Raw genomic sequence first — 27,443 nt, forward strand, 5'->3', positions numbered from 1 at the left:
CAATCCAAGGGAAATGGTTTCAGCCTCTAGAGTGTTGTGTGGATCACAGCGTTCCTTATAGTGGCCAAAGATGAAGACAACATAGGTGTCCATCACTTGACATGTAGACAACAGAATGCTACCGAGGTGTAAAGAGGACTCAAATATAAAGAAGGTTAAATCATGTCATTTGTAGTAACACAGATGAGCCTGTAGGGCAATATGTTATGAAGTCACAGAAAAACAGATACTGCGAAGTCTCACCCACATACAGTACAGGCAGAATTAAGTAGACTTGGAGCTGGAGAGCTGGCTCATCGGTTACGAGCATTAGCTACTTTTGCAAAGGACCCTAGTTCAATCCTCAGTGCCATGGCAGCTTACAACCATATCCAGTTCCAGGATATCTAATGCCATTTTCTGGCCTACACAGGTACCAGGCAAGTGGTGCAAAGACATATTGCAGGGGGAGAAAAAAAAAAAAAAAAAAATATATATATATATATATATATATATACATATATATATATATACATACATATATATATATATATATATATATATATATATATATATATATATATATATATATATACCAGGCAGAAGCACAATGAACGAGTAGTTACAAGATGCTAGAAAGGAAAATGAAGGGGTAGATATGCACAAGTGCAAGGTTACGATTGGATGAATGCTGGTGTTCTCTTGTACGATATGGTGACTATAGCTAATAAAACTACATAAATTCTTTTGAAAGAGCTAGTGGAAAGGATTTGGGATCCTCTTATCCAAAGCAGTGCTGCCATATGAAGTAGAAGGCATGGAACATATGCTGAGTAATTTAGGGCACTACGATCAAAACAAAAACAGAAACACCACTCTGTGACACCGAGAACATATGCCAGTTAAAAGCAATGTATTAAACATTGAACACTGTTAACCTCTCTAAACTTTCTTTAGGTTAATACAGATAATCGCTCTCCTATTCTTCGAGACCAATGAAAATATTGACTTCCATGAGGTTGTGAAAGGACATACAAAGAAATATGTAGAACTAAACCTCTGCCCTGAGTGAATAAATAGGCATGACCTACATTTTCATAGGTGACTGTGTATGCTAAAGTATGTGATGCTATGAAAAATAAAAAAATATTATTTAGTAAGTAAGGTTAGAGCTTATTTTTCACTTAGAAATTTTACCCCACAGGGTTTGAAGTCACAAAGACCTGAGATTTGGTCACAAGAACTCATAAAAACGTGGACAAAACGGGATACAGAGGCTAGAGGAGCCCTGGAAGGTTTTGGGCCACTGGACTATATAGTGAAAAAAAACATACAGAGACACACACATACAATACACACAACACATGCACATACACTTACACACAAACAATACAGCCACAATACACACAATATATACAGACACATACACACGGACACACAAACAATACACAGTCACACAGGGACACCCAACACGGAGAGACACAGACAGACATACAGACACAACCACACACAGGTACACACATACACAGAAACACAGAGATACATACAACACACAGTCATATAGACACACGTGACACATGCAAACACACACAGTACAGTCACACAGGAACATACAACACACACAGATACACACACAAAGTCTAAAACAATGTGGAAGGAGACGACTAACACTTGGCGTTGTCTTGTGACTCTCATACACCAGTGTGGCATGTGGGTGTACTTATACATAGATAGGCAGGTCCTACGGAACAGGCACATGCACATGTGCATGCTCCCAAAATTAACTCACTTTTTCTCACATCTCACCTTCCCTTTTTTTCACCCCATCTCCCACTATCTTCCAAATGCACACACATAAGATGCGAGGACACCTCCAATCCAAAATCAGCTTGGCAGTCTCCAAGTAAAACCCTATTACCTTCCATTGGGCTTGGCAGGGAAGCTTAGGATTTAATTTGTCAGGGGAAGAAAGACAGACTACAGAGTATCCATATGACATTAGAAGGGCACTCAGGGCTTAAATACAGATATCCATCTAAGAAGTAGGCAGGGTCTACCACACAGCATGCTTAGGCCTCCTGATCTCTTAGCCAACCTTCAAGTTGCTGAACTTACATTAATTCTCTTAATAAATAACCAGGAATGCTAAGGACCTGGATATTCATATAGAGTTTAACTTGTCCCAGAGCTTGCACATGGGTAAGATTAAAACTTAAAAAAAAAAAAAGGATAAAATGTAGAAGGGTGGGTAAGGGTTAATAGTATACAGGAGATCCCCATTACACTGATTCATGGCCTGGAAACTCAGGAGCCTGGAAGCTTCTGAAAGCCAATTCCATATCCCATTGCCCGTACACCGATGGAGTCATGGGTATAAATGGAAGAAATAGGGTGCCCAGCTGTGAACAATGGGAAAATCCTGATCCCCTTCACAGAAATGTAATAAATTAATATCATAGCCCTCTGATTCCTGAGAAACCAATGTAGAAAACCAGGCTAAAACAATATATACACTGTGGACCAAAAGCACACAGGCTGTAGATGATTAGATAGTGGTAACATTCGCAATCATTGCACACATGCGATAGATGATTTCTCCCAGAGAAAAGCCTGGATTGCCTCTGATTTCCTGGGATCCTGGCCTGGAGAAGCCATTCTTGTCCCCAAACCCTGACTGCAGGTATTCCTGTTAACAATTCTGGCTTTTAGAATGCCATGAATGAATGTGTCTTCCGCCTGTTCTCTAAGCATGTGCTGCAAGACAGGCCAAATGGCAAGGATCGAGAAACCCACCAGCACACAGTCCCGTTAACTTCCGGTCAGGTTCCCCTGGCAAAGTCTTCTAGAGAAGAAGTACAAGAGGAACCTGTTGTGGCAGAAAGGAGGGCCCGTCCTCAGCACGGACTGTGAGGAAAACACCGGCTCTGACTGCAATACCCAGGAGCAGCAGCAGACCCCCCTCCCCAACCTGAGCTGGAACAGCTACGAGCTACTTAACCGTTTGTCAGACTATTAGTAGGTGTCAGCACTGCTCCTCCAGAGACAGCAGCATGACATGCCATCAGCAGTGGCTCTGGGGAAAGCACCTGACACTTTTAATGAAAGCCCTGGGGTTGGTACACAGCAGGGCAGAGACAGTGCAGTCCTGCAGAGGCACAGGTGGGCTCGAGCTGTGCCCAGCTCTCCTGAGCAGGCCCGTGCCTAGCTGTCCTAGCTAATGAGGAGCACACTCCTCTCCAGAACCCAGAAACTTCAGTTACGTGTCTCGGAGGAACCTACTGCACCAACTCTCTGAAGATAATTCCGTCAAAGCTCATTAAAATGCTGCATTTATTAATATTATGGCATAAACAGGCAGAGGGAAGAGGAAACAAAGACCTGACTGTTGCTTATAGAGTAATTTGTAGACACTTTGGAGATTAGTTTCTTTTTCTTACAAGGTCTCATAGAAACGGATTCCCCAAGATTTAAATGATGAATATTTGTATTGAGGACAATGTTCTGTCATAAGATTTGACCATCCAGGCTGGAGAGATGGCTCAGCGGTTAAGAGCACCCGACTGCTCTTCCAGAGGTCATGAGTTCAATTCCCAGCAACCACATGGTGGCTCACAACCATCTGTAAAGAGATCTGATGCCCTCTTCTGGTGTATCTGAAGACAGCTACAGTGTACTTATATATAATAAATGATTAAATCTTTAAAAAAAAAAAAAAGATTTGACCATCCAACTGCTAACCAATGATACTAAAGAATAATGGCAGGCCAACTGAAAATGTGGACATCCTTGAGAGCATTTTACTGCACCCATTTTGCTGTCAAGCTTCTAGACTACCTCTAGTATAAGCAGATGCATATCATCCTGACACACGACTTTAGTGGTTCAGGTTCCTATGAGGTACCCCTCAATAACTCTTACTTTAAATTTAATTTTCACTTATATTCCTTAAATAGCAAGTAACAATTTTGCATTTTGATAGTTTAATCTTTATTTGGATGCACCCAATGTCATATATTGGTACTCTGGAAGTGATATCAGTCATTGGAACACTATTTCCTGAACCTTCTACTCTATTCTTAACACTGACAAAGACAGACAGGCAAAGCTCACCCAAGCCTCTACCTGGAAGGGTCCTCCTCAAAGGAAGGAATTTTGTAGGAGAAATAAATGGATCCTTCCTGAGGTGTTGTGGACAAATTCATCAGGACGGTGTTAATTTACACACACATACAGTTGGCCTATCCTACCTAATGGTTCTAACAAGCATGAATCATATGATATATAATTATTCTTATGAGAGTTTCACCTGTTTCAATAGAGATAGTTCTGTTACCATTTATATCTTCCTCCCATTCATGATTAGTTATGTAATGCACATGGGAGAATGTGTGGCATAGTTTTATAAAATTTACACATTTTATACAAGGGGGTTGATCATCCTTCGATCCTGGTATTAGAGGAGTCCTGGAATTAACTCTTCACACGTGACAAGGAGTAACTGTGAACAGGTATACAGTGGTAACCAGGACATGTAAGATCTGGCTTAAATGTCAGGACCAATAATCTTCATGGGATTTATTTTACCCACCCAGCAGCCTGAGCACCCATGTATGGATGGCTCAAAACAAGGGGCGAAGCTGGGCGAGAGGACTCTGGAGATGGATAATTACTGAGGCACCGTGAGAGCTGGGACGGATGGGCAGGGAACACACACACTTCAGACTGTGTCTCTAGAAACTCTTTTCCTGCTTCATTTCCATTACTTTGTAAACCTTATTATCAAACACTGAAACAAATTTTAATTGCCTTTTCTGAAAATCTCTAGTGTCCAACAATTGCCCCCCTGTAATTTGTCCTGATTTACCTCCTATTCATCAACTCTCCAGCAAGGTGGGGTCTCAGTTCCACCACGCACCTCACCATGTTATCCTTCCTGTCTAGATCCCACAGGTGCAGGGTTCCTGTCCACCTTTCAGGGGGAACAACTGTCTTACAAATACCCTGACAACTGTTCACCCTCCTGTGTCTAATTCAAACATAAACTGTTCGTGGAACTCCTCCACTTATCTCCAGGGAGGCCCCCAAACTCCATAGCCATTAGTTTAGGTTTTATAATGCCTCCTGTATATAATATATCTGCTCGTTGATTGGACAGACATCTTTAACATTCACAGTCTGAAATCTCTAGCACCAGCACCTCAGAGGAAAACAGTGATCTCCAGCCTCTGGCCTTTTCACATAAACCCTGCATTTCAAGTAGGTCAAAGACTCCTCAAGGAAAAAGTATGGCTTCCTCAGCACTATACAGACAAAGGTCACTTTGCTTTGCTGTACCAGTGATCTAGAACAAGCCAAGGCCGCACTGGTACCACGAGGTCAGCAAAGGACAAGGAGGACCTTATTTTTCTAAAAAGACATTCAGTTAAGCTTCTGGGAGCTTAGTATTCCAACACACCCATGGAACAACTAAGGACTGTGATGGAAGTCATTTTTCCTTTTAATCTCACTTCCATGCTACCCAAGTTCCAAAACATAGCAGCATCCTCTGCACTTCGCTTCCATTACTCCATGTCTACTGCCTCACCTGCCTGCAGAAGCCCTGCTCCTCGCAGTTGCCAAAATACAACTTTGTGAGTTCACCTCAGGTCACGCCATTCCTCTCTCCTTAATTTTTCAATTTTCTTTCTCTGACTTCCAAATGATCCAGCAGCCTCAATCTGGAAAAGTTCCCCATGGGATCTATTTTCTGGTCTCACTTGGTCTCTTCCACCCTCAACAGACCTCCACAGGCTTGGAGCGGGGAAATGCTCTCAGCCCTTGTTTCTGCTTGCCAGCTCCTTTTCAGCTCTGCACCTTAATCTAACACATCAGCTTCTACAGGGCACTGTTGGGTGTTCTCCAGTGAGGTTTAGCACTGACCTCAGCAGCAAAATGATAACCCAATGGCTGTTGCAGAGGGTGGGAACCTGTTTCTATCCCCACTATATTATCAGAACCTCATAGGGGCTCACACAGAAGCACCCACTTAAATAAATTAGAATGTACTATGATCCTGCCTCTAAAACCTGAGTGACTTACACTATCTCATGGGATGCTACACATGAGCAGGGCTCACTGACACTGTGGCACCATTGAGTTACAACTGGCAAATCTACATCCTCCCAAACTTTATTTCAACCGGAGACCACATTCTTTGGCAGACAGTTAAAAAGGACAGGCTGCCAAAGGCAGACTTACATAGTTTTTAATGTGTTTTTCAAAAGTCCTCGATTTGGGTTCAGCTGTCCAGAAGGATCTCATGAAAATCAAAAGCATTCAATCACTATCACGGAGCTTCTAGAAATTCCAACTATAGTCGTCCCCCCTGAAAATAGAGCATCCTTAAGAGGAAAAGTATTGCTATGGATACAGATCCCAGAAACTGGCAATAAAAATAAACCATAAAATGGGCATGTTGGTTAAAATTCCCAGGGAACAATAACTACAGGCGTGCTCTTCTGATACAAGTGGATTAAAAAAAAAACGTAAACATAAGAAAACAAGAACTGTACTGTTATGATTTACAAAAATGCTTCAAAAGTCAGTATTACAACATATGACTGGAAGATTTCTACTCTGTACTGTGAGGTTTTAATGTGGTGTTTTAGTCAACAGTTTTCTAGGGGGAAAGTGTTTTGATACATAATAAAAATTTGATGAACCAACAAATGTGTTTTTTAGAGATAAAATTATTATCCCAGATTATCAAAGTGTGAAACACAGGTGTCTGACAGCTCAGAACAGGGACTTCCTTACTGTGGAACTTTTTTATTTTCATTTTCACCAGATAATAGATACAGAAATAACCAAAACAAAGCATCCTAGAAAGGTAACTGTCCATTTCTAAAAGTGATTAGAATGCTTTATAACTCCAGGATTACTTAAAATTAAGGATGGGTATAAACAATAGATTAAGAAGACAGAGTGACAGAGTTTGACATTTCCCATAGCCAGCTACATACTAATTAAATGTAATAAAGGATGGGAAAAATTATTAACTGAATATGAAATACATAGCAGGCATGTTCGTTTAGGTTTTAATTTAACCCTAAAAATACTCACGAGAATGTGAAGATTCACAGTGGACCCAAGGCCAGTATGTGTGAGAACCAAATAACATCTAGCGTTCTTTCTCTATAAATCCCATTCAATAATGATGATGATGATGACGACGACAATAATAATAATAATGATAATAATAATAATGATGATGATGATGATGATGATGGCTTCAATGAGGAACAATAACCACAAAAATCAAGAGAAAAATCCATTGCATTGATTATCATAATCAATAAATAAATCAATGAACTGTGCAGGTTTGCCCAGGCAGGTGGTTTAGGCCATTAACCTGCATACACTTGGTTAATGGACAAAGTGTCTTAACAAAGTAACAGGAGCACACCAGGTCATGTTGGATGTGCCAAGAGCTCCTCCTAATGGCATAACCAAGGAACTAGCAAACTGGGTGCCCCTCCCTGATTCAACAGGCTCCTTCCTGACACGCATGACACACCCCAGACCCCTACATCTGGAATTTTGCAATGGAGAAGGAGGGCACATAAAGACCCAGCTGCACCCGAAGATGCTAAGTTTCTCAGGGTTCTAACCACCTAGGAAAGACATTGGGTGGTCAAGTGTTAAAAGTCACCACAGTGCTAACATGCTGACTTTGCTCTGCTTGAGTAGAACTTCACAAACCTGTGAGGGAGGCAAACTATGTTCCCGGGAAAGCAGAAGTGGCATGAAATTAAATACACATCTGAATCCTAGAGCTGCATCGGGTCGTGACACTGGCCCTAACCCGCTTATTCATCAAAAAAGGCTATCCCATAACAACTTGCTTCTCTTGCTCAAAGACATGTTGTCCTTCCCACTCCTCTGACAGATACACTTGGAGATTATTTAATTTGGCAGATATAGTTGGAAACCTTTTGTGGCCCGTGGCTGGTTTTTATGACAGAATATGTTCAAATCTCTCAAGAATAAAGTAAAATTCTCTGGGAGGTTGCTAAAGGGCAAGTGGATGCCAACACTGGGTAAAAATAGTAATTCCAGGACTGGGTCCTCCATTGCCTCCTGTAAAGCCCCAGATGTACAGCTCAGCACAAGGACAGGACTGTACAGCAGAGACAGAGCAAGCACAGCATAGTGTGGTCCACACTGTATCATCCCACGATGCACAGCACCATTCTGCTCTCCTCTCAGTACAGAATGCTCATTCTTGCAAAGAAAGACCTCCCACGTTTCTTCCTTCTCTAGCTTAGAATACGATTCATAGGTCAACCCAGTGCCGTCCACATGGTCGGAGTACAAAGAACCAGGCATGGAGAGATAAAAATATATTACTAGGGAACTTTTTTTAAACAAGGAAAATAAGTAAATTCAGGAAGAGAATGCTTAATTAACAGAAAGTTAGCTGTATATGAGAGAGGAGCCAGGACTAAATGCTGAATCTATGTGTGCTAGACAAAGATTACCTATGACGGTTTCTAAACTGATTCATTGAACTGACTCCTCAGGTTACACCACCCCACAATCATACTGACTATGTGGGTTGAGCACGCAGGACTGCATGCTCTCTACTCTCCACCACTGGCCTCTCTCTAATATAAGAAAAGTGTTCTTTTGTATTAAGCATTTTATTTGTTTACATTCAAATAGCATCCTCTTCCCAGTTACCCCTCCACAAAGCCCCCATTCTATCCACAGTCTCCCCACTCGCCTTTGCCTCTTTGAGGGTGTTCTTCCACCCACTCACCACTCCTGCCTCATCCCTCTAGCATCCTCCTTTGCTGGGGCATCAAGCCTCCCTCCCCTCCCATTGATGTCAGATAAGGCCACCCTCTGCTACAGATGTATCTGGAGTCCTGGCTGTATACTCTTTGGTTGGTAGATTATTCCTGGGAGCTCTGGGTGGCCCAGTTAGTTGATAGTGTTCTGGCTGGAAAACGCTTCAGTTCTCAAATGCTTTTCTATTGACACACTCCCTGCTTTATGATCTTCACAGTCTATGAGATGCATTTTGCATGATTCCTGAACTTTTCCCAGCATTTGATATGCCCCAAACAGGTGAGAACATATAACACGCCAGTCTCCATTGGGTCTTCCACCATACCTAGAAATGTGGGTTCTTCATTATTTCAGTTTTGTCCAGGAAAAAAAGCAGTGGGGGCAAGGGTCCCTCTCTACCACTCTCTTTTAAGTCATTAGTTTATGGGTTTAAATTTTTTTCCCCAAAAAGCTGAGTAAACTATGTTTGCCTTATAAAACATTACACATAGCTCTGTTCGCCTGGAGTAGAAAATGCAGTGTGCTGTTTGTTTCGTAACTCAAGGCCATGGCCTTGTTACTAGACAAGTAAGGACATCAGACTACATAGCCCGATGCTTTAAAGCACTAAGCTTCCCTAGGCTCACAGAATTTGTGATATAAGATTATAAGCATATCCAACAGGCTCCTTATTAGAAGAGCTGTTTATAGATGTTCAGAGGTAATGTTAGCATAGACCTCAAGGGGTTACAAACAATTTTCACCATTTTTTAAGAGAAGGGATCTAAGACAGACTACTGTCTCACTGTTAGAACACATTGTCTCCCTGTGTAACCCAGGCTGGCTTCAAATTTGCTCTATTCTGCTCCCTTCTTCTCAGTCTCCTGAGGATGAATATTTTTAGGTATGTTCCAACATGCATGGCTTTCAATACGCACGTATTTACATCTTGTCTCTCTGATACAGGGTCTCCTGTAATCCATGCTTGCCTTGAACTGTCTGTCTAGTGAAGAGCGGCATGAAGCCTCTCATCCTGCAGCCCTCACCTGCCCAGTGCTGGGATTACTGGCCTGCACCTCCACAGCTGGTTTAGGCAGTGCTGAAGCCTGAGCCCAGAGCTTCATGCAAATTAGGCCCTGAGCTACATTCCCAGCTGTCTTCACTTATGTACAAAGAAAGTTCAACAACTCAAAGATAAATAATAAATAAATAAATGCCAAGATACATGGAAATTTAAATTCATTCATAATGAATAACATTAATCACTCTCTGTTAGTAGTTTACAAACGAATGCATTAACAGGACTAGCAGGATAGCTCAGTGGGTGAAAGAGCTTGCTGCTCCAACCTGATGATCCAAGTTTTATCCCCAGAATCCACACAGTGAAAGGAAAGAAATGACTACTAAAAATTGTGCTGTGAGCACACCCCATCAAGCGTGTGCCAGTGCCCTTTCGCTCTTGTAAGCAACCGTGTACACATGTGCACTCCCCTACACACACATAAACGGTGAGTAAAATTGCCTTCAAGAAGGCAGTAATCAAAAAGTATAGTCAGAGTCCCCATGCCTTTTGATGATAGTGACGGTATGTTGATAACGTACACGTAGTTACTGATACCTTCTGTGACACCTGAGAACCTATCCACCTAGCCACTGATTTAGCTCTTTATGGAAGAAAATGTTTTATGAGACACCCACTTCATTACTTGTGTTTTTTATCCCATGATTCTAATATGTAACATTGTTATTTTGTTATAAATATATCACCATCAATAACAAATTATGAGTATTTTAATTTGATGGCAAGAGATTCGAGTGACTCACGTTTCCATTATTTGTCACAAGAGAAAGATGACATTGAAATCAAAGAACTGCCTACAGATTGTGCCATGTTTCCCTGTTCTTTCCATAGTACAGGGGTCCCTATTCATTGCAAACACAGCAACCAACAGGGAGTTCTGTGAACCACGTCAGCTTCTGCTTCATCCAGATTTCTGAATCAGGGGAAACTAATTCAGAGTGCCAGGTCTCCTGGCTTCATCGCATTACTTTTAAGCAATAAGCAGTCATTAAGATATTAATTAAGATGGATGAACAGGAAAATGTGAGAAAGAAAGGTCCCATCTACCCTGATTAAAATGAACATCGTCATTCTTCAGATAATATTACTAGCATACAGAGAATCGGTGTGCTTAGTTTTTAAATATTTTACTAATTCTCTGAGAATACCACATTATATATTTGATCATATTCATCTTTCCAACTCTGCCCATATCCTCCCTCTAGATCTTGACCGTTATGTCCCTATTTACTCCACCTTTCAGTCTTCTTTTCTCTGTTTTGAGTCTAGTTTGGATTGCCAAATAGTATTGGGAGTAGGACCTTCCCTCTCCCTCTCTCTCTCCCTCTCCCTCTCCCTCTCCTTCTCCCTTCCTTTCACCCTCCCTCCCTCCCCCTCCCTTCCCCCCAGCACCTACCACATGTCAACAGTTCTCAGCTCATGGTCGGATTTTGTGCACATAAATTCATTTCCTATCAGCCATAACAAATAAGTTTGACTAGCTAATATTGGGCATAAAGTGTAAACTATCATCTCCATTTCTCTTAGTACTGCTGACATTGAGTGAATCATCTGACCCGTGATGAAGGGATGCCATTGTTTTGTTGTTCTATTCTATATTGCCAGAAATGGTAACAGAATGATTATTATAATGGCAATAATACTTGAGTTTCCACTGTATGTCTTTGTTGCTGACCTCTTTCAAATGTTGACTATACCCCCTCACTATAACTGGAATTCATTTCTTTCATATACAAGAGTTACACTGTACTGGGAATAGAGGGAGATGCTAATAGCTCATATCTTGGGAGGCAGAGGGCAGCCTCTGCTACAAGCTTTGGAATTTAGTTTGAAAACAAACACAAAGTTACATTATAGCTGTGAGTTAGGCCCCCTTTGTCTTCTAAAAACATTGCAGTGGGTGGGAAAACCCAGGAGCCTAAGAGCTATAAGAAACAAAGACTATGAGATTTAATTCTGAAAGCAAAGATTCATATGGTCTATGTCACTTTGCCTCAATTTTGGATAGTTATAATTTGCTCATCAATAATACACAGAAAGAAAACATGAGAGTGCATAGTCAAAATTCTCTGTTCTATTGCTTTCCTCATTCTGTTTGATGCCATGACCATTCCAATATGATCTCCTAACTACTTTGAATATTTTTAAAAAGCAAAATGTCATTTCCTTACTAATTAACATTTTAGAGAAAGGGTTTCACGTTACCTCCTGGTATTTATACATTAGGTCTATATCCCTATTTGCTTAACAAGCCAAAGTGTTCTTTGGAAAATGTTTAATGTCCTGAAAGAACTATCATCCACCACTGTGATTTCAGGCTCCTGAGAAGCATCAACTCACAGGAGCGATAAGGTTGCATCATTGTTTTCAGATTTGACATCACTGTAAACGAGACCTTACAAACAACGAAACCAGGGATGGAGGATCCATAGTTGCTGGGGATCAAAATCTACAAATGTAGAGAGGAGTTTTAAAAACAATCTGCCCAAAAGCATGAGTGAGTTCTTGGACTTTACACATTTCCTAAGACAATAACGAATGTGGACTTCTCGAATCTATACAGTTAGAAGTAAAAATAATCCATTTTGGAAAATGTCTTGATTACACAAAGTATGGCTTCCGTGATGGCAACATCAAGAATGCCAAAGACACCTGTTAAATACCGTCAAAGGCTCACATGACCCAACGGCACACATAATAACGCTGTAATGAAATCCATCACTCTGCTTACTAATCTAAAATAATTCTTGAATAAAAGGAACACTCAAAAAGGCGCAAATAAAAGTGAGTGTTTTCTTAAGTAAGAAAAAGAGAGCTTCTTATTTAATGAGGCCATTCACATGTCAACTAATATTAGTGAACACTAAAAGTATTCATTTGAGGGTTGAGAAAATGGCTCAGTCAGTAGAGAATCACTGAAGTGTGAGGATGAGAGTTTGGATTCACAGAAACCATATAAAAACTGGTGTGCAATCTTAACACGAGGGAGGCAGAGACAGGGAGTCCTTAGTATACGCCAGCTACACTCGCCACAATAGTGAACTTGAAGCTCCACAAAGCATCTTGTCTCAGTATCTGAGGTGGCTAGTAATTAAGGGAGATCTCCCATGTCAACCTAAAGACTACACACACACACACACACACACACATGCTCACACGCACTCACGAGCACACACACACATGCATGCTCGCACGTACTCACACACTCACGCACATACTCACACATCCACATGCATGCTCACACACACTCATGCGCGCACACACACACACACATATACACATATGCTTGCACATACACATGCACGCATGCACACACACACACACATACACAAACACACATGGGGTAGGAGGAGGCAGGCATGCACAGAAATGCGTCCATGTATATGCAAATATACACTACACACGAGTACACCTATAAAATGCATTATTTTGAGTATGTCATCTTTAAGACTTAACATTTCTATCTTTTAGTAGGCCATAAAAACACATCTCAAAACCTATTCCCAGTGACATTCTTTGGTTGGAGATAAATCCTTCATAGAAGTTCATAGTATTCCTTTCTTCTCATTGTCTGCAGCTGGATGTAAACTTCTTAAAATTAAGTTCCTATTTTCCAAAATTATTGACACAGAGTGTGCTTAAAATTTAAAATTTTTGTCAAGTTTAAGCTTCTTAAAATCTGATCTGCTGGGGTTGGGGATTTAGCTCAGTGGTAGAGCGCTTGCCTAGGAAGTGCAAGGCCCTGGGTTCGGTCCCCAGCTCCGAAAAAAAGAACCAAAAAAAAAAAATCTGATCTGCTGAGTTTTCTGCTTATTAAAACGTCATGCAGAGCTAGACAGATGGCTCAGAAGTTGAATATTATCTGCTCTTCAGCAGGACCCAGGTTCTGTTCTTAGCACCTACATCAAGAAGTTCAGACTATCTATTAAGTCCAGGAATTAATCATCACCATCCATCCACTGGGCTTTGGTGTGATGTGGTGATGGGTGGGGAGTGGTCGATTGAACTCCACTATATCCAGAATACCATACATGCTGAAGAGCCCCACTGAGGCACAAAGAAGGTCCACTCAGACATCCTTCTGAATGTCCAAGTTCATAAAATATCAGGGGAGTGCTCCAAAAGTTTAACAAAAAGTGGAAAGCAGTCTCAGGTCCTTAACTCTGGTCCCTAATACAGGGATGCTCACACCAACCAGGACTCAGCACTGCCTGTTGAAGAGTGAACTGCAGTGCTCACCAGCAAAGTGAGAATATGGTGGGCTGTGAGGGGATAAGAGCCATTAGACGGTGTGCAGCATTGCATGATACAGACCGGTACAATGAGGAGGCTATTGATCCGTCAGCGTTTGGAATCTCAAATGAACTACTACATGAATGCATCTGAGTAAAATTGTTTGAAGAGAGTTCAGTTTGTGCAAAGAGAGCATTGTGAGAAGACAATTGCTTCCGGGTGTGCTTTTCCTCCTACTTATTCAATGGGACATGATAGTTACTTCTACTTATTAGATGTCTTGCTTTGCCTGAAGCTCAATTTGAAGCAAGACAAGCAACAGAAACAAAAGTCAAAGGGAGGCTCTATGCTCTTTACCTGAGAAGTCAGCTGCCAGGAGGTCTGCGGCCTTCAGAACTTTCACCTGGAGAATACCAACGTCTTTCACATCCTTCAGAGAGTTCTGTAAGGCCTATGGAGACAAAGGAAGTTAAACACAAGCTGCACATTTGCCTTGAAGTTCCCCCAGAAGTTATGTTTCAGATTTATCTCCTCCTTACTCTAAAAATTCTTAGAAGAGTTGCAATGCTGTCTTATGTCAAGCATCAGGGCCATTAGGCATGTATCACAGCCAGATTAGAAAAAAATTAGCTGAGAATTAATTAACTGCAGCCTCAAAATAAACAAATTAGAAACACTCACAATCTGCTTTTAACATAGCCCCCTGGTGCTAGCATAGATATCCCATAGGGAAAATGTGTGGGTGAAATTATATTCGTTCTCCCCTGCCTTTTCTCCTAAATGCAACTTTTAAATCACCACTAAAGGCAATATCACGCTGACTTTGTTATTTTATAAAACTTTATGGATACCATAGGGCTAACCCTCATCCCATCGTAAATGCTTGCTACAAAGAGAATGAAATCAGGAATGGAAAGAGATAGAGTCTTCCGATCTATGAGTCAACCTGTTCCATTCACTAAATGAGAAGTGGGCTTCTGGTCCCATCCTGTAGTCACATTCTCTTTAGTCTTTAATTAGCAGGAACCATAGATCAAGTAATTTATTACAGCTACTCGTGATTCTGAAGCAGACACAGCAGTATTTGGATGTCTCTAAGTACACAACATCCATAAAAAAATACCCCTATGTGTCAGAGATAAAGCACGTAGCAATCATCATGGCTACAAAAGATACACACTGAAAAAGAGAATGCAAATTCCAAACCTTCAAGACTGTTGCCATCTTTGCTAAATAGCTAAAAGCTATTTAAGCAGCCTCTGTGACTCAGGAGGCAACAGTAAAAACCCTTGCTGTTTAAGCATGTGAGGGTAAAATAGCAAACATTTAATATTAAATATGTTTTGCCTAATCTCCATATGTGTTAGTCTCAAAAGTATTGAAAATGCTTCTCTCTGTATGTATTTACCCTAAACAGGTCAACCAGCTAGCTTTTGAGCTATAAGGAAGCTTTTGAAGTGACTAATTCTACAATGTAAAGGTAGAAATGCTTTCTGCAGATTGCTACTCTGTCACCATGGTGTGCATATAGACTTGTGATCCCACTGTTGAGACACTGAGGTGGGAAGATTAGAATATGGGGCAACCCTGGGCTACACAGTCAGTTCTAGGCTAGAATAAGCTGTATGTAAAGCAAGAGCGACAGTGTGCTCTTTCTCTCTCCCACAGATGTTGGCTCACTGGGGAAAGGAGGATACCCACTTCCCTAGCAGTCTCAAATCCTAAAAGCAGCCATTATAATGCCACAAATATTGTTTTATAAATATGAAGCCTGCCTCAGCATTTCACAATTTGTCCTCTTGAAAAAGTATTCATTCTCAGATTCCATTCTCCTCAGGAACGTGCTCAGAGAAGACATTGATGGTGCGTCCTGCCTACACTCCATCTGACTAGACTACGACGGCATGCAGACCCTGTGCTGGCATAACGTATAGGTCTAGAATTTTCCCTCACGATGGTGAAGAATGTTTCAGTTTACCAATATACCTGCATAATGAAGGCTTCTGGAGGCACTAAACTCTATCCTGAGAACAATGAGGCCATTCAGTACACATCTATTTTGGTTCATTTCCAGACATCGACTTTCTTCCAGGGATAGAAATAATGATCATGTGTTGATTAATCAAATGGGTCAAAAACAAACTAAGGAAAAGGGTGCAAATAAAGACACCTAGAAGGCCATAGTACAAAAAACAAATCGACAAATAAAGGTTGAACATGCCCTTCCACACATGGCAGTATTTAGAGGCAATCATACACTGATGTCACCCTCAAGGTGGTACAGAACAAAGTCCTTCCCATGTATCCCATGCGTTATCTAGGCACAGCCCCCTCCCCCAATCCTACTAAATCCTTCTATATAAAACGCACAAAGCATTTAAAGTTACTTTGAAAATTTCCTCTAGCAAACTTTTTTCTGTTCAAATTTCCACTCCTATCCACAGTCAGCCTAGAGAATCCCAATATCTTTCAGCAACTTTTAATCACCGATTTCTGTTGCTGTTGTTGCTGTTGTTGTTGTTGTTGCTTTGCTTTGTTTTGTTTTTGAAACAGCAAGGCAAACTTCAAGTTTCTTTTTGCCATCTTGGCCATACATTAATCCCTAGGTCTTTTGTCTTGTTTTATGAGACAGGGAATTAAACTTGCAACCGTGATCTCTCTGGGTACTTTTTATTCCAATGCATAGACTTGATTTTAAGGTGAAACTGCAAATTGCTGGGCAGAGTGACAGGGGGAAGGGTTAGGGTGATGACGTATAATGCACTTACGTATCGCTGGGAAATCAGCTGTCTTTCACTGGGGTCCTCTAAAGGGCAGACACAGAGATCAGAGATGGAGACTGCAGTACAGGGGGTCAGGGTGATCAGCATGAGGAGAGCCCCCTGGCAGCTCTCCAGAGGTAGCTCCAGGCAGTTGTCTTGCTTCAGTGGGAGCGCTGAGATGTCTACTTTACACCTAGACACATTTCAGGAGATGCAGAAGGCAGAGATTAACTCAGGGTCATGGTGAACTTCCAAAGCCCCCATTTCATACATATTTTCTCAGCCCCAAACTTCACTCTGGACACGGGTTATTGATCGAGGAAGGTTGCCAGAGCTCCCTTGTCTCAGGATCGTCTCTCAGCCTAATGTTCTCTAAATTAAGGACCCACTTTCACTAAAGAAAATGAAAAGAAAGAGCAAGGACAAAGTATAATAAGGAACAAAAGAAGTTGTTAGGTCTTTGCCAAATAAGGCTCATAAAATGACAGTGCGATTAAGAGTTAGAGAGAAGGGTATCATGAAGTGTAAGCAAGCATCAGGATTCTGTTTTCCCTATGTCTTCCCTGCTCTAAGTAAAGGATCAGAAGTTCACACACAGAAAGAGAGAAGTCAAGACATGTGGGGGAAGAGGGAACACAGAAACCATTTTCTTGTCAATTGACTAAAGACGACTGGCAAATGTTTAGTACAGAAACACGTTGAGGGGGTTTCCTAATAGGCAGGCTTCCCCAGGTGAGTTCCTTGTAGACAATTGGAGGATGAAGTGTTGTTGATTGATCCCATCTCTGTCTGCCGCACCACCAGGAAGGGCTGTACCCATCTGCTATAAATTGCAGGTTTTCTGCCTCTTAAGAGCCAATGGTGTAGAGCTGCTGAAAACCTTAAACACATTGAAATACAGAAGCCAACCCTCCGAAGGGGGGAAGGGGCACCTAGGTGCTCAGCCATTTGTTTGCTTCCACACTGGAAAAAGTCTGGCTTTGCCTGGACTACACAGTCTAAGTTTAAGAATGCAGCTGGGTGGAGAAGCCAGGAATGCACTGGGGGAAAGAAAAGGCAGGCTATAGGAGCACTGAGATTTAATTATTTTATAAAATTCTCACAGACTGTACAATTATGAACATGATGAATATTCAAGACTTTTGGAAAGAATAGAAGCACCCCCATCTCACAATAAGCTAAAGCAGATTTTTGTATTAACTTTTCAAGGGACTTTGTGTGTTAGCAGAAAGCTAGGGATAGGTCATCTTATGTACAGTAAGGAAAGTAATGGCAATTTGGGGCCACACAGACACAAAAACAAAATTCTTCCAGTGTAATAAATTGGCATAACTGTGGTCTCCCTCAAACTTAAAATAGGAAGATATAAATTACCAGTCTACTCCTGTTCTTAAATACAGGACCAAAATTCACATATTAAAACTAAAATTAAACATGTATAGATTTTTACTTGCTATTTATAGAAAGTGAACCCCAATTATAGAAGGGGTTATTGGTCATTTTAGATATAATAAATTCACAAGTATTTCTATTAGAGATAAAATTATAATACAAATATATTTTGCTTTCTGCGTTTTTCACTAAAACAATATTTTCTATAGCAATAGAAAGTCTCTATGAAATAAAATGTAATACTACAGTGGAGGGAGGAGTAACTTAGAGTTTTGTTTCATAAGCAAATAAGTGAGAAATCAAATGTGCTTAATAGAGAAGGAAATATCAAGTGTTTTATGCCATTTTTAAAAGTCTACAATGCCCATATTCTTAATATTAGAGAAGTGTGTACACATGTGTACTTAAGAGTCTTATTCTACATTTTTAAGGACACTAGTTGGGAAGGAATTTTTTCTAAATTAATGAAAATGAAAACTTTTTGTCTATTCATATGGTTTAAATCTGCCATTGCTGAAAGTGTTGCATGGTTACCAATTTCTAGTTATCTGCTAATATGTAAAATCTGCCAAAGATTTGGGGGCATTTTTTCTTTTCTAGCTCATTATAAGGGGTAATGCTTCTGCTCTTCATTCACAACGCAAATCTAAACTCTTCAAGAGGTAAGCAATGTAATCTAAAAGTAATGTAATCTAAAAGTAATGTAAAATGCCTTTATTACTCTAAATATTGAAAAGACAAATTGAGATCCTTTGTCTTAATTCTTTGAAAACTTCATGCATTGCAGTTTGAGCATTTTCATTCCTGCACTGCATTTGTCTCAGAGAATATACAAAATAAATTTGATTAGATTTTTTTTTCCTACTTGAGATTCAACAAAACCTTTTGATATTTTCTAAGGTTCTCCACGTTTTCATTCCCCCTGCTACCTGTTACAGGGATATGCAGGATTGACCTGTAACAGCTATAAGAATGACACAAGACCAACCTCTGTACCTGTTATGGGAAGGTCTTGGGGTTAGCCTGTCAACCTATTAAGGACAGACTCCAGGATACTCTGTCATGGAGAACACATTTTTTGTGATGAAGCAAAAGTTATTATGGTTTGTGGGTTATTGTCTCTACTTCAACTACTCAACTCTTTCCTTATAACACAAAATCTACAATGTAATTAATATATCTATACAATGTAACTAATTTATGCAATATATTGCATTTATGAGAATGCTTAGTAATAAAACTTTATTTACTTAAAAAATGGGCTTTGACTCCTGGATTCTATTTGTCAGTCTTGGTGTAGAGAAATGCTATTGTTTAAGCTGTGGTAAATTACACCAATGAAAGTATTTTTAATTGCCAAGATTGCTTCAAGGTGACATGAATTTATCAATAAAGACATCAAAGACATTAACCTAAAAAATTTAAAATAATTTTCAGTTTCACTATGCCCTATGAATCTGGGCCAAAACACCCAATGATCTCCTTATTAATAAAATTAGATTTAAAAAAAACACTATTATAAAAGTGCTCTGTTGTAAGAAACCATATGAAGGGTAACCATTCAGGCTGCCCTTATAAGGAACCTGATTAACGAGCATTAAGAAAGTATTGCTGTGCTCTGGGTATGGTGTTTTACTCTTTGTGCAAGGTTAATGACCCTCTTTGGGCAACCAGGGTATTCAACCCCTAGGATCCATGGGAATTCAGAAAATGCACATTACAGCTTCAGATCCTAGCAAATCGAATTGACAGGAACACTGGTACAATTCAAAGATTCATCTTGTGGAAATGAAGGCGGAAAGGTCACTGGTATATGCACACCTAGAGAGAAGCCACTGCATTCATCCACTTGACAAGGGATTCATTCCCTGGCTACATGCCCTGTTCTATCTACCAACTTTATCCAGAGCCATCATCAGCCTTCTCCCCTGTCAAGTTTCTACACAACAAAGGAGCTCATCCTGTGTGGATACCTGCCTGGATTTGTGCTTACTTCCTAAGTATGTGTGCCAAGCTTCTGGCCTTTACCTGGGTTATTGGATTTGAACTTGTCATGCCTGTGTGGCAAACTACTGGGTCCACTGCACCATCACTCCAGCCTTCCCATCCTCCTTTGGACTCTTAGCAAATTTCTGTGTATGTCACCCTATGTCCAGAATGCTGTCTACTTTTGTCAGAGGGCCAAGTTCACGTGTATGGTTTCTGGGACCCACAGTCCTCACACCAATAAAAGGCTCACTGCAGATGCTCAAATTTAATGATAAAGGACAGGAGATTCACCTCCGTTATTTGGTAGTGAATCGTCACTGCTTAGAAGCCTGCCTAACACTCAAGAGTTGCCTGTATTGGTGAATAAAATAAATGGTCAAACAAATCATTGCCAGTGGGTAAGAAAAACTACACACACCACAAATCCTAAACGATAGAACCTGTCTCTTTGGTTAATTATTTCACAGCCTTCATTTTTCCACTGTATAGAAAACAACCAAAATAAATGGATTTCCTGGATCTGAGGTTGAGAATTCCACAGTTCTACTTACCTGAAGGAAACAGAGACTAAATTACTTTTATTATTTTTTTCCTTGCAACAGACATTTATTAAAGCTTCCCTTTCTCACCACAGGCTGTTAAAGTGCTGACTTAGCATTGTTTCTGACCTCCTGTTCTTGTCTTTCTCCATTAATCCCACAACATTTTAATGTTTTAATTCAACACATAATTTTACCCTATCAGTCAGCCAAACCGGCCCAACTCTGACTTGCCGTGATAGCTTTTAACCTCTCCCTCATTACCATAATTCCATGTTTTATATTACAGACTGGTCAGCTTTTAACTTAAATGCAAGGGGCAGGAAAGAGTGCTGTAGTTGGAAAAGCTGTAAATCTCAGGGGCTGAGGAAGTGGGCGAACAGGAAGGGACGGTGAATGTGTCAAGCCTGGCCGTAAAGCAGATCAACGATGTGGGCTGCAATTTGTCCAGAGAAATATTCCAGCCTGGATTGTTCACTGCCTCAAAGCCACTAATAAACCAGTAGGTTGTCAGAGCCACTTTAAGACACCATCTGGGACTGAGGCGCGACTGTGGGGCAGATCAAAACAGGAGTACGAAATCTCATTCTCAACCTTCGCAAACTAAGTTTACAATATTCTATGAAACAGAGTCCCTCCAATCATGCTGAAACGGAACGCATCCATTAAGAAAATGATTCCTTTGAAACAGCACAAAATGGATAATTTATATTCATCTGTTCTTTATACTTTTTTTTCCTTTCATTAACAACAGGGGCTGGAGGATGGCTGGGTGGGTAAAACGATTGTCATTCAAGCAGGAAAACTTGAGATGCTCAGCACAAAAATAAAAGCGGGGCATAGTGTTCACAAGGAACTCTGTGCTGGGGGCCTGTGAAGGATTCCTGGGCTTTGTCACTTGCTTGCATTGTTAGTTTTATTGAAAGGGATGCACACATAGCTAGGACTGGTTACTGTTGCACTTATGTCTTCCTTTCTGTGAAAGTTCACTCTCCCTGCCACGGTTCTGATGGTTTCTTTTTATAGTTGCTTTGCCAATAAAAAACAATGAGGTAGGCAGCATGTCCTCGAGGGAGGCTGGCTCCTCTGAAAGCATATTCATCTCTGAGGCTCCACTTACCCCATCTTTGAAGTTTCCTGATGGTTGGGTAAAACCTATGGGTGACTCCAGAGAGCCTCAGAACACACGCAGAGAAGAGTCGATCTAAAGAGTGCCATTGTTTGTGTGAGCCTAGCTCCTACAAGCAAAGGTTACCATCTGTAAATGTGAAATTGTACTGTTCATTTTTTGAGTCAGTAAATATTCTTGAACATGCCCACCATTCACTTATATAAAGAAATAATAATAATAATAATAATAATAATAATAATAATAATGTCTATGTTTTGAAAAAACAGTGACTTTTACTGGTTATAGTCAGCTTACCTGAATTAAATAATTTTCATTTTAAATATTACAGATATCTATTCTTGCCACACAGAAAAATTAGAAAATAATTGACAGTAATATAATGCTCACTGTAGACAATGTCAATGAATATTGCCACAGTTTCTTACTTGGATGTTTGCCATGGATCCCACTGTAAAACAAAATAGTCAGACACACAGTAGGTTTGGTGCCAAAATCACATAGTAACTCTTCCTCTCCCCAGTGTGTTGTTTTTACACCATATCAAACTACCTACAATGGGAAGCTTCACCAAGGAGAATTTCCTTTCAGGGGTTTCAAAGTGTTAACATGACTGTGTTCTCCAAAATAAAATAGAGAGTAAGCCTTGGGAGACAGTGAGCATTTGTTAACACAGCTTGAGAGTGTTCTATTTTTGAATAGTTGAAGTAGGAATAGCTAAGTTTTAGAGTGACACTGCAAAGAAAGAAAACCGTGAAGATAAAAATATTGAAATTTTGGGTTGGTGGGGTGGCTCAATAGGTATAGGAACTTTAAAGGTACTTGTTGCACAAGCCTTATGACCGGAATTTAACCTGTGAATCCATGGTAGAAGGAAAGAGTCAACTCCTCCTGAAACTTAACCTGTGACTTCTACGTGAATGATCTGACATCATACAAACACAAACACATACATACATACATACATACATACACACAGAGAGAGAGAGAGAGAGAGAGAGAGAGACAGAGAGAGAGAGACAGAGAGAGAGAGACAGAGAGAGAGAGAAAAAAATAATTTTTTAAATTGAAAATTTGAAAACAGCAACTCACAAGGAGCATCCCACAAGTGACTTGCCAGAGTTAACTGTATGCTGGCATAAAGACTTGTTTGTTTTTGTTTACAAGACAGGGTTTGGCGGTGTAGCCTAGGCTAAACTCAGACTCATGATCCTCCCTCCACATTCTCCTAAGTATTAGAATTACGAAATACCAGGACATCATATGTACATTAAACCCAAGAAGCCGATTCTATGTGTGTAAAGACCTTGCTGTGCACCTCAAGACAATGTTGTATAGAGCAGGGTCTCCCAAGAGATACTTTTGTTATTTTTTTGCATTGTAAGAGGGGAAAAAGGAAAAGGATACCAAAAAAAGAAACACCAGTCCTTTCCAACCCATAAAGAGGAAGGACAGAAGGATCAGCAGACAGGTAAGCATCTCAGTTACAAACAGGAAATTGCTAAAATAATAAATGAATAGTCAGATGACAAGGCATAGACCATACAGGACGTCTTCGGTTATTTTTTGTCTCTGAGAAGCCACATAACGCTCATTTGAAAAAGTGTTTCCTATTATGTGATGGAAACATGACAATGCAGTGACATGAGACATTTAAGGCATTATATTATTTGCACCTACGAAAATAACCATGGGCCATTCATCACGGGAGGCCCAAATGCCCACTGTGCAGATAACACGTTGGGACACCGAGTTCTCTGGGTTTCCTAACTTAGCCTTTGTCCCGACTTTCTGATCCTACCACCCTCTATATTATCAGAGCTCTGGCACGTCAGAGAGCTGGGGATGTTAGAGGGACAGAAATGTCTGCAGCATCTCAGTTCCCATGTGTGGTCAGGGGAGAAAAAAAGCAAGATCAGACTGGTAACTGGACATGAAGAGACTGTCAAACATTAGCCCACAACTTCTGGATCTGGGTTAGGCGACGTGACCCAGATTGGTATGCAATGTAACCTGTTGGCCCAGTGAACTTTACAAAGCCATGAGTGCTGCCTACCAGACAAGGCAGCTGAGTACGCAACAAGAAGACTTGAAAGGCAAACCCACCTCAAAGAAGGTGCAAAGTGCAAGGCAGATAGTCCTACCATAGTCTTAGTGGATGCTTGACCATGCATATTGGAAAGTAGACATTATATACAGAGGCACATGCTCTCTCCATATAACTGTGGGGTGTAACTTCTATCAGGCGAATGAGAGCCAGTCTGCTACAAGTGTCTTGTTACACGTCAGGGAACACCGTGCAACAGGTTAGCTGTGCTGAGAAACAAGGGAGGGATTCTAGAGGTGCTAAGTTCCCCTGGCAGCTACCTTGGGAATGGTGAGATGCAGGTAGCAAAAAGGGCTAACACTGCATTGCAGGGTTCCACACCTTGCATCATGAACTGCAGAGAGAAAGACCATTCTCTGAAGGACTGCTTAATGGGCCTCATGCCATGTCTCCCTCTGAACCTCTTACTGTTCTCTCTGCACTCCCACCAGCCCCCACACTGTCAAATGAGTGGGTGAGAGCAGTTCAGTTATTTTAATCTTTGGCTTTGAGTGAAAAGCCTTTGTCCTTGGCCAGGATCCCAAATATCAAGGTGTACTGGCTCCATAGGAGAGGGGAAAGTATCTTTGTCATGTGTCAGCATACAGCCTTGAGTTCAGGTCCCAGGCCAGAAGATGACAACAAATAGCTGTTGTCATCCCTTTTAAACATTTGTGTTCCTCATTTAAGATTTCTATATAAATCATGCATCCAGGGGAAGAACGGAAGGGAATGGTTTGATATAAAAGATGGAATCCTTAATACTCCAGTTCCTAGCTCTGGAATTCAGTGGTTCTCAAGTCAAAGGACAACTTGCTCTCCCTAGCTTGAGGGGCTCTGCTGTCAGACATCAGAGGTGAGGCGAGCTTCTTCTAGCACATTTCCTTTGTACTTACTACAGGACAGACATGGTCTTGTTGTTTTACTGAATTCCTTGCTACGATCCTGTCAGAAACTGTCATCCTGACCTTACAATCAGTTACCCATCGGTGACCACCTCAATTGAGCTGTTGAGAGTCCAAAGTAAACAACCAAGGAATAGCTTTGGCTGCTTCCAGTTCTATAATAGTTTATCACAAAATCCAGCAAGGACATTGACATTTTTTTATCATGGGGAACAACTCACCTTCTTTTATTACTCTGTGAAATGAAAATGAAATCTTGGACATGTTTACAAATACGTCCCAGTGGTCTGAGACAGCATGTGACTTTCTATGGAGATTTCCAGACTCACAATCTGCAGTGGGCCTTTTGAATGAATAGGGGTTCTCCATTCAACCAACCTTGATATGGATTCAACCTACCTTGAATAAAATGTTGAAAGAATATACCCATAGTAACCACAAGAAGGCATTTTGGGATCTAACAACCACTTGCATAGGTTTTTACATTCTATCATGTATTATTTGTAATACAGAAATCTGAGGTATCTGAATGCAGATCTGAGAGTGGCTCCCATGCACTCTAACCACTGAGTATATTATTATCATCAGGAGTTCCTGGAATGAGCTCCCTATAAATGAGGAGGAAGTCTGTTTGCTTATGTTTAAAGCCTACTATGAATTTTGGATTGCATTGAGCAATTAGAAACATGACTAACACCCCTTCCACATTAAGTGGCTGCTTAACTTACTACTGGCTTCTTAGGGGTAGGATATGGGTGTCCACTCTCAACCCAAACAAATAAGGTAATTTTTCAAAGCCAGCCCTATGCAATTAAGAGCTCCCACCCCAATAGTAGCAGAGTGACTCACGTGCCCAGTCGCTCCTCATGCTTTTTGTTGTCCTTTCCCCACACTTCAATGTCCAAAATGCCCATCCTGTCAGAGAAGTAGTGAAAGTCAAACTGTTCCTGCCACTGCGGATTTTCACTCTTACACAGTGTCTAGAAAACATGCAGTTACAGGATTTACTTTCTCAGAAGGTAGGTCACAGCCACAGCAGCTACACATTCATGTCATGCCTACAGGTCAGGAAGTCACCACAATGAGAGTGGTCTCTTAGTGAGACCCTCATGGACTCAGGAGTTAGCTAAATATGACTACTCTTTTAAATGACCCCCTCCCCGGTACAGCAATTCTTCCATCAAGTTAAAAAGACTAGCATAAGGAACTATAAAAGCCACATAATCATGCAGTGAATGAAGAGCTGTCAATTGCTCATTCCTGCAGAAGACAGCATTGACTGTCCAGTCAAATGCAAGTGATGTTTGCGATGGTGTATATTAAACCAGACCCAAGCATCAGATAAACTGTATGTAGGCTCAATTAAAATCTTCTTGACACATTAAGTAGGAACGCTATACTATGTAATAACATATATCTAGTTTTCAATTCCAAAGATACTAAATCCCAACAATATGGCAAAAGGAAAACTAGAAAATTCCATTTTGCCATAATTGAAACATTAACAAGAGTTTTAGAAAAGTCATACACATGTTTCTGTGCCTAAGTGTGACCAAATTGCCTACAGTGTAGCTTCGTTGATGGGACCTTCATTTTCTCTTTCTTTTACAGAGATGATTTTGTGAATAAATATTTCAAGCATTGGTGACTTAGTCTGGCTTCTAAGGCTACAGACCAACACTGAAATCGGCACTAACTATTTCTAAAAAAAAGAAAAAGGTACGATAAGCAAGTGGCTCACACACACCGTGGCTGTTGTCATGTCACATAAACACATTGCACCTGGTTTTTTATACCATTTTTATATCAGACAACAGAGCTTAGATTCCAAGGAGAAAAAGATGTCTTAGAAATACAAATTCAATGCAGTATTCCCCATAGGGAATATGCCAGACATTGATCTAAATCTATATATTACCTCCTACCGAGTAGCTGAGTGCTCACAGGGAGGGATAAAGCAGCTTCCGACAGATCCTTAGCCTGACCGTGACTGGCTAAAGACTATTCAGTAGACGGAAGTGATCATCCCCACATACTCAGTGCCAGGTTCTGCCTGAAATGATCTGTTTGAGGTGCTTCTCCACACATCCCAGATCCCACTCATGGTAATTTATATTTTCTTTCTTTCTTTCTTCACTTATTTAATTTTTTTTGTATGCTCTCGTCCACTATGTGCCTTGGAGGATATCTAATGTTGGATTCTTTTTTTTTTTTTTTTGCACTGAAATTTGGGCAGCACAGAGCCGCTTGCATTCCTGACTCCTTTTCCAAGTTGCTTGTATCTGCTCAGCTGCTTTCTGGGTGTCAGAAATCCCCAATGCAGATACCCTTGCATTCACATCCCAAACCTTCTAGAAAAAAAAATGTTTAATGTGGCATAACTTTCAATTACCCTAGCCCCTTTAACTCATAAAGCATGGCAACTATTCCTAGGAATAGTTATAAAATAGTTATATAAAAGATAAAAGCTAATTGTCATGGTTTGAAAAGGATGATTTTTGAATTCAATCCACACCAAATTACTAAGATTAAGAATT

General features: G+C 40.6%; 1 protein-coding gene across 7 annotated transcripts in view; it reads right to left on the reverse strand.

Annotated features, from left to right (window-relative positions):
- Nucleotides 1–27,443, reverse strand: part of Mctp2 (multiple C2 and transmembrane domain containing 2) — a 232,954-nt gene that overhangs the window by 109,100 nt on the left and 96,411 nt on the right. For 5 of the 7 annotated variants that reach the window (XR_005505581.2, XR_005505582.2, NM_001191625.2 and 2 more), the window contains 3 exons: nt 25,756–25,886; nt 16,873–17,059; nt 14,462–14,555 (listed from right to left, as the gene is read on the reverse strand). Coding sequence is in view for 5 of the 7 variants with exons in the window: in NM_001191625.2 (NP_001178554.1) it covers nt 14,462–14,555; nt 16,873–17,059; nt 25,756–25,886 (412 nt within the window). In the remaining 2 variants the exon portion in view is untranslated. Of the gene's footprint in view, nt 1–14,461; nt 14,556–16,872; nt 17,060–21,906; nt 22,031–25,755; nt 25,887–27,443 lie in introns of those variants that run through there. The other 2 variants (XM_008759526.3, XM_039112926.2) reach the window with 2 other exon arrangements.

This window comes from Rattus norvegicus, chromosome 1, assembly GCF_036323735.1.
Source record: "Rattus norvegicus strain BN/NHsdMcwi chromosome 1, GRCr8, whole genome shotgun sequence".
NCBI classification, from domain to species: Eukaryota; Metazoa; Chordata; class Mammalia; order Rodentia; family Muridae; genus Rattus; species Rattus norvegicus.